The 8,108-nt window shown below is 50.8% G+C and overlaps 1 protein-coding gene across 1 annotated transcript; it reads left to right on the forward strand.

Annotated features, from left to right (window-relative positions):
* Positions 1-2,582: 2,582 nt before the first annotated feature.
* On the forward strand, positions 2,583-7,556 carry dla (deltaA; the record flags this gene model as incomplete). Its single annotated transcript, XM_079159831.1, has 11 exons — positions 2,583-2,651; positions 2,816-3,118; positions 3,421-3,481; positions 3,575-3,832; positions 4,796-4,856; positions 4,984-5,114; positions 5,771-5,940; positions 6,123-6,339; positions 6,458-7,247; positions 7,341-7,449; positions 7,551-7,556. The coding sequence occupies 11 exons, from the start codon at positions 2,583-2,585 to the stop codon at positions 7,554-7,556; spliced, it is 2,175 nt and encodes a 724-aa protein (XP_079015957.1).
* Positions 7,557-8,108: the final 552 nt, after the last annotated feature.

Genomic DNA, 8,108 nt, shown 5'->3' on the forward strand with positions numbered 1-8,108 from the left:
TTCAGTGGCACCAAACTAGTTTTGCTCCACATATACAATTTATAGAATCTGTGAAACATTTCAAACTCTTCTCCCTTCAGGACCAAAGAAGTCTCTTCTTCCTCTGAGTGAAAAAAACTAAATAGATTGTTTTCTTCTTGTCACGTTATTTGTGATGGTCACGGTCCAGCCGGCGTTTGGTTTGAGAAAGGAGAGACGGACAGCTTTATTAATGGAGGAGGACTTTCTTTGGTTGTTGAATTGATTAGAGGTAATAAGTAACTAGACACATCAACCCTGTTATGTGACATCACAAGTGAAGGTACTTTGGGTGAGAAAGGGGAAGCATGTCACTTTGGGGGGGGGGGGGGCTCCCCTGACAACCGCGTGTGCAACAGCAGGTAACGGGGAACCGGAGAGGCGCACACAACAGAACGGCAGCCGCCGTGAAGCGCATATCTGAACACAGTGACGCAATGTACGTGCACGGTGCAGCCCGCGCGCGCAGCCTCGCCATATAGGGCCCCATCATGAAGCAGAAAAGGAAGAAGAAGAAAAAAAATCACACTTCTAATGAACGACCTAATTAAGAAACCCCCCCCCCCCCCCCCTTCTACTTACTCATAGCGCGCGCATATGCACACACCACATTCAACACAACATGTGTTGTCTCCTCTCGCGCTACACCGGGTGTGGTCAATATTTAGAGAAGAGAAGAAGAAAAAGCAAATAAATGCGATATGTTTGTTTGAAGTGAAAAGTGTGTCTGTGTCTGTGTGTGTGTGTGTGTGTGTGCGTGTGTGTTCAGGAAAGGGTATTGTATATGGGACGTGTGGGCGCGCGCGCTCAGCTAAGAGAGGCGCGCGCACGCTGTTATTGAGGGGAGAGCAGGTGCTGGCCGAATTACCATACAGCTGAGGAGGGGGGAGAGAGAGAGCAAACTTATTCCTCCACCACACACACAATAACAAAAGTTCCCCCTCATGTTGGCCACGCGAGCGACTCCGGTGCGCGCGCGCGCCCTCTTGCACGCACGAACACACACACACACACACACACACGTATACACGCACACACGCGTCTTTTCTTTTTTTAATCTTATCCCGGAGAATGAGAAGAAGGGGAGAGCAAAAAAATGGCGAAGCAGGAGTCCAGCCCCTCGCGTCGTTTACCTCACCACACAGCTCTGCCAAGGAATGTTTTCTTTGGTCTTTTGAGTCGATTCAAAGCATCAAATTCTTCCCACAACCAGAAATACCAAAATGCAGAGTGGTGTGCATGCAGAGGAGGAGAGGAGGAAGAGAATGAGCAGGAGGAGGAGGAGGAGGAGGGGTGTAAACAATTAACTGAGTCAGGGTTTAGACCGAGAAACTTCTTTTTTTCTCTCTCTTTCTTTTTAGAACTTTTGAATCAACTTCAAACTGTTCGTTTTTTTGTGGGTTTGTTTTTTGGCACTTTACCCAAAAAACATGTTATGACACCAAAAAAAAGACAAAGAAGTTTGTCCAGTGAGGCAACAGCTGGAGGAAACCAATTCAACACACGCGCCACTTACACCCTGTCAGAAGGAAATCTGGCATTGTTCAGAAGTCTTTACATGTCGGTCCTGAGCGTTTCATTTAGAGGACACTGCTGCGTGATCTCCAAAAATTAAACCCCAAAACGCACACATAGCTGATCACAAAGTAACGTGTTACTGCCTCTGAGGATGTCTCTAAAACCTGAGGATTCATTTGGTATTTCCGTAAGATAGTTCACTTTTAGTTTTTTGCTCAACAGGTTCTATCAATCTATCCGACGTTCTTTTCCTCCGTCTGTAGGAGTCACACAACTTTCTCTCTCTCTCTTTTTTTCACTTCATATTTGGTCAAAATACTTTCACACGTCTCCATTCCGGGCTCAGGTATTAACGCTGTAGAACACATTCTGCTGCAGGGGTGAATAAGGGGGCTGCTGGGGTGTACTTGCATGGGATCCCATTGTGGAGAGCCGGGCCAGATTGGGAGGTGAAGTCGGGGAGGAGGAGGAGGAGGAGGGGGGGCCATTTGCATGTTATTACCATAGCATGTGTCAGGCAGTATATAACAGGCTGCAGGCGGCCTCGGCCAGAGACAGACGCACAGTTCAGAGTGAGGAGAGACATTGGGAGGAAGAAGGAAGCATGTTGGACCAGTGACAAATCTGTCCTTGGGTTAAACCAAGACCTTCAAACAACAACAAAAAAGCTACTTCCTAAAATTTGTCACTTTCCCAACAAACAAATCAAGGAACCCATCTTTTTTTTTTTTAAACCTCTCTTTACGCACTGGATTATCGCTTTATAACGGAACTGGAGGACTTTTTCTTTTAGTTCACATCTCTTGTTTCGTGACTTTCTTTTTCTTTTCTTTTTTAAGGTTTGGGATTTATCCTCTTTTTTTTGTTCCTCGGGACATGAGAGCCGCGTGGCTGACAGCGGCAGCAGTTGACGAGAAAAAGCAACAACCCCGTGAGGCGACAGAAACGTGCTCGATGCATCTTCCCCAGAGGGCTTGAAGAGGAGGAGGCACCCTGAGGACAAGCCGAGCCCCGAGACTTTCTACTCTATTTATTTATTATTTATTATGTATTTATTTAATATGGGGCGCGCCATCCTGCTGACTCTCGCCGTCATGTCCATGTTGCTGTGCCAGGTAAGAAACCGATTCTCTATTTTTCCCCAAACAATGAACCATCACCCCCCCCCCCCCCCCCCCTCTCCTCCCATCCCACCACAACACACACACACACACACACACACACATACGCGGGATACTGAGTGTGAAGCTGGTGATAATAAGCTGCTTTTCCTCCGCAGGGGTTTTGTTCGGGAGTTTTCGAGCTGAAGTTGCAGGAGTTCCTAAACAAGAAGGGGGTGCAGGGCAACAAGAACTGCTGTAAGGGGGGATTGACCTCGTCCTTCCAGCAGCAGTGCGAATGCAAGACCTTCTTCAGAATCTGTCTGAAGCACTACCAGCCCAACGCCTCCCCGGAGCCCCCGTGCACCTACGGCGGCGCCGTGACGCCTGTGCTCGGATCCAACTCGTTCCAGGTCCCCGATGTCATCCCGGAGAGCTCGTTCACCAACCCCATCAGGATTAACTTCGGCTTCACGTGGCCGGTAAGTACGGCTGTCCTGTGTGTCCATTTCAAAGTGAACATCAGCGAAATCGCGCCATTTTTTTGAGGGAGAAGGGGGGGGGGGGGTAAATCCGTGCGTAAAAACGCGCTGCGGCGATGTCTGACCACAAAATTCAGGGTTGGAGAGCGCAGAAGGTTTTGTGAGAGATTTGGTGTCACCGGATCAGGTTAGGCGGTTTGCATTCAGCACAGTGCGCGCATAGAAGAACCGCCTCGGGCTGGATGTTATCGCCCACATCTCTCCGCTGGCCACCTGTCTCATGAAGCCATTTGTCTTCCCAGGGGACCTTCTCGCTGATCATCGAGGCATTACACACCGACTCCAAAGACGACCTCTCCACAGGTATGGAAACAAACACCCTCCCCCCATTTTTTCAATATTTTATCACATTCACGCACCCCCTTAACCAGCCCGCCTCCCACATGTGCACTCCAGATAATCCAGACCGCGTCGTCAGCACCATGACCACCCAGAGGCACCTGACGGTGGGCGAGGAATGGTCCCAGGACCTGCACACCGGCGGGAACACGGAGCTGAGGTACTCATACCGCTTCGTGTGCGACGAGCACTACTACGGGGACGGCTGCTCGGTGTTCTGCCGGCCGAGGGACGACGCCTTCGGCCACTTCACCTGCGGGGAGCGCGGGGAGATCGTGTGCGACTCCGGGTGGAAGGGACAGTACTGCACTGAACGTGAGTAACAAAAAAAACCTCCATCATGCGTTATGGGAGTGTGTGCACGTGTGAGTTGCTGGAAAAAAAATATATATTTTAAGACGCAATAAGCGTTCATAGAGGACACGTTGTAACAGAAAAGGCGTGTGAGTTTGTTGTTAGTGTAGAAAATGTATTAAAAAAGTTAATTTCTGTGTCGGGACTGTAATCAGATCTTCTGAGTGCCGTTAGAAGGCAACTTGTGCGTAAACACCACACGCACCCCCTCCTCCTCCTCCCTCAGACGCGCACACACACACACGACCACTTGATTTATTCTAAGGAAAGTTTTTTGGGGAATAATCTCACGCGTGCCATAAATTTACATGCTACCTTCCGATTCGTTGCTCCGGGAGTGGGCCCGGGCGCTGATTGGCCGAGGCGGGGGAGGTATTGTTTGAAGTGGGCAGCTGCCGGGAGAGAGGAGACAATGGAGCAGCTGTCGCGCACTGGCAACACACTCGCCAGCTGTCCACTCTTATCTGCCCCAATCCGAGACATTAAGGGGAGTGTGTGTGTGTGTGTGTGTGTGTGTGTGTGTGTGTGTGTGTGTGTGTGTGTGTGTGTGTGTGTGTGTGTGTGTGTGTGTGTGTGTGTGTGTGTGTGCACAGAATGAATAAAAGAGTTTTGACCCGCAGCGAAGAAGAAAAAAAAGAGAGGGTGGTGGGGTGGGTTTTGAGGGGGTCTGTGTGTGAGTGTGGCACACACACATTCACACACTCCCTCCTTTGTCTCAGCACTATGTTAAGCAGAACATTCTTCCACGGTGATAAGGAGAGTTTTAAGGTAACAGCGAATGGGTTTAGGAGCCCCCCCCCCCTTCCTTTCTTTTCTTTAATTATAATACTGAGATGTAGGTGATGCGTTTTTACATCTTCAGCAGCAAACAAAATAATCTGAATTTTGTGTCCTAATAAAAGTCTCCTCTCTCCTCCTTCGCAGCGATCTGTCTGCCCGGCTGCGACGACGAACACGGCTTCTGTGAGAGACCCGGAGAGTGCAAGTAAGTTTCCTCGCTTCGTTCATCATTAATTCAGTGGGGGGGGCGCGTGGAGGTAACGTGAGTGGACTGACCGGTGCTTTTCCCCCCCTCCCTCCCTCCCTCCCTCTTCCTAATTGGACAACAACAGGTGCAGAGTGGGATTCAAAGGCCGTTACTGCGACGAGTGCATCCGCTACCCGGGCTGCCTCCACGGGACCTGCCAGCAGCCCTGGCAGTGCAACTGTCAGGAGGGCTGGGGGGGGCTCTTCTGCAACCAAGGTGAGGAGAGAGTGTGATGAGAGCAACGAGTGATGAGGAAAGACAGGAAGGAACCGGAGAGATTTACTGCTGGAAAGACGTCTAGGTTTTAAAGTTAGGTTAAACAAAGTGCAGGTTTAACTCTTCTTATATCAGCATGTTGATGACTTAATGTCAATGTGAAGCCCCAACTACACTTGGAAGAATTTAAATGACATGAAATCATAAAAAAACTGATTTTTCCACAAACTTTTGCCGAATTTTCTCAGAGACGCCTCGGCAACTTATTGACCCGGCAACCTCAGTTGTAACATCACCAAAGCCATGCTCACTGGTTAGGACAGTGTTAGGGGACGGAAAGTGGACAAAGTGTCCAAGCTTTAACAATCGGCACAAGATCTGTCATCTTTTAAAAGTCTGTAAGAGACGGGAGAGGAACGAGACGAGGCGACGCCGTGGTAAAGAAACAGAGCAGCAGTTGTCTCGAGATGAGCAGCAAGAACAAAAGGGCAGGAAACAAAAACAACCACAAAAAAAAAAGTAGAAGAAGAAGAGAAGAAAGAGTCAAGTGTGCCAGAGGACAGAAAGACATTCTTCTTCTGCTGCTGTTGTGCTGCCATGTGTCGTGTGCTGTGGCTAAAAAAACCACATGTGCCGCTGTGTCTCTCTCTCTCCAGATCTCAACTACTGCACTCACCACAAGCCCTGCACGAACGGAGCTACTTGTAGCAACACCGGCCAGGGCAGCTACACCTGTACCTGCAGGCCCGGCTTCACCGGGGCCAGCTGTGAGATGCACGTCAACGAATGCGCGGGGAACCCCTGTCGCAACGGGGGCAGCTGCGCGGTAAGTGTTCAAAGTTTGGTCTTTCTCTTCGATTGAATTTGGAAAGAGGATGGAGACAAAGTGTTTGAAAACAGCACAAGAACAACCGAACGGATGCAGCATGTTGAGATTCAAAAGTTTGTAGCAGCTGTGAGATCCTGATGTCGAGCTTTTTCCATTCCCCCCCCCCCCCCCCATCACAGGATTTGGAAAACACATACACCTGCACCTGCCCGCACGGCTTTTATGGCAACAACTGCGAGCTGAGTGCCATGACGTGCGCCGACGGGCCCTGCTCCAACGGCGGCCGCTGCGCAGAGAACCACGACGGCGGCTACTTCTGCCAGTGCCCCACCGGGTACGCCGGGTTCAACTGCGAGAAGAAGATTGACCACTGCACCTCGGGCCCCTGCTCCAACGGTAAGAGCCACCGGTCTTCATTGGTGTCATCGCTCTCGGTGTGCCTCCAACGCCAACACCGACGTCATTCGTTCGGAACCAGACATTCACTCCTTCATCTCTGTGTTTTTTTTTTTAGGTGCCCACTGTGTGGATCTCGTCAACTCGTACCTGTGTCAGTGTCCGGACGGTTTCACCGGCATGAACTGCGACCACACCGGGGACGAGTGCTCCATGTACCCGTGCCAAAACAGCGGGACGTGCCAGGAAGGTCCCGACGGCTACACCTGCACCTGTCCGCCGGGTTACACCGGCCGCAACTGCAGCTCGCCCATCAGCCGCTGCGAACACAACCCGTGCCACAACGGCGCCACCTGCCACGAGAGGAACAGCCGCTACGTCTGCGCGTGCGTTCCCGGCTACGGCGGCAGAAACTGCCAGTTCTTGCTTCCGGAGCACGCGGCGATCCGCGGGTCAGAGGTGCCCTGGATGGCCGTGGGGTCCGGCGTGGCCCTGGTGCTGCTGCTGCTGGCGGGGTGCGCCGTGCTTGTTGGATTTTTCCGATCAAAAGTCCAGCGCGGCGGTCCGATAGAAACCGTTGGCGAGGGAGAGACAATAAACAACCTGACTAATAACTGCCACCGCAGTGACAGGGACTTGGCGGTCAGCGTGATGCCGACGCCGGGCGTCAAAAATATCAACAAGAAGATGGACTTCTGCGGCGATCCCGACGAAGGATCCCCACCGGGGAGGAGCAGCTACAAGACTCGCCATCCGCCCGCAGACTACAACCTCGTACACGAGGTCAACTACGAGCAGGCGGCTAAAGAGGCCATGCTGGAGGCGGCGAGGACGAGCGCCTGCGAGGACAAGTGCCAATCCGTGGACTCGTTTGAGTTTGAGGAGAAACGCAGCAAACGTTTAAAATGGTAAATATCTGTTACAGTCTCTCAAATAAACGGCAGCGGTGTTGCTGTCGGAATGATACAACTTAACAGCGTTTTTTTCTTTCTTTCCCAAAGCGATGCGTCAGAAAAGAAAGCCCCAGAAATGTCTGCATGTGCGGACACCAAGTACAAATCTGTGTTTGTGATGTCGGAGGAAAAGGACGAATGTATAATTGCAACTGAGGTGAGTTTTTGCACGTTTTATTCTCAGTGTAAGAAGGTGTCTGTCTGTGCTCGTTTCGCCAAACAAACGCTGATATATATTCATTGTTTGTGTCTCTCCAGGTGTAACGAGCCACCAATGGGCTGCCCGTTGCTCATTTTGCTCTATGGGAGAGTTTTTATACTCCTTCAGATGCTGCTCTAACCCTAGGGGGAGGTGTCCCGCCTTGAGACTGCTGCTGATACTGAGACGTTTAACTGATATTCAGAGTGAGCTGGTTCTCTACTGGAAAAATAAGCGCAGGCAGCGGCGGCCTGTGGGATAAGAACTGGCGGCGGGGGTAGAAATAAATAAATAAATAAAAAGAGTTTACGGGTTGAAAGTAAACTGCCACTTAGCTTTCTGTTCTGCCTTTTAGAGGAGGGAGTAAAACAAATAAAAATATAAACGGACACTGTCTCGTAGCGATAACGTGCGTGGCGCTACGGTTTTTGTGTTTTTGCAACATTTGCACCCCGGGGCCTTTTCTCTAACCCACACGCCGTTGCTGAGCGCAGGAACTGCATCAAACGGTGGATGTTTGGCCATACTGGCCTGTTCTTCACGAGGCTGTTCACATGGGCTGTGCACCCATCACTGCACCTGTGAGGACTGTATGTATACTTGATCACTGTGTTAAC

Source organism: Pholis gunnellus (assembly GCF_910591455.1).
Source record: "Pholis gunnellus genome assembly, chromosome: 5".
Classification (NCBI taxonomy): domain Eukaryota; kingdom Metazoa; phylum Chordata; class Actinopteri; order Perciformes; family Pholidae; genus Pholis; species Pholis gunnellus.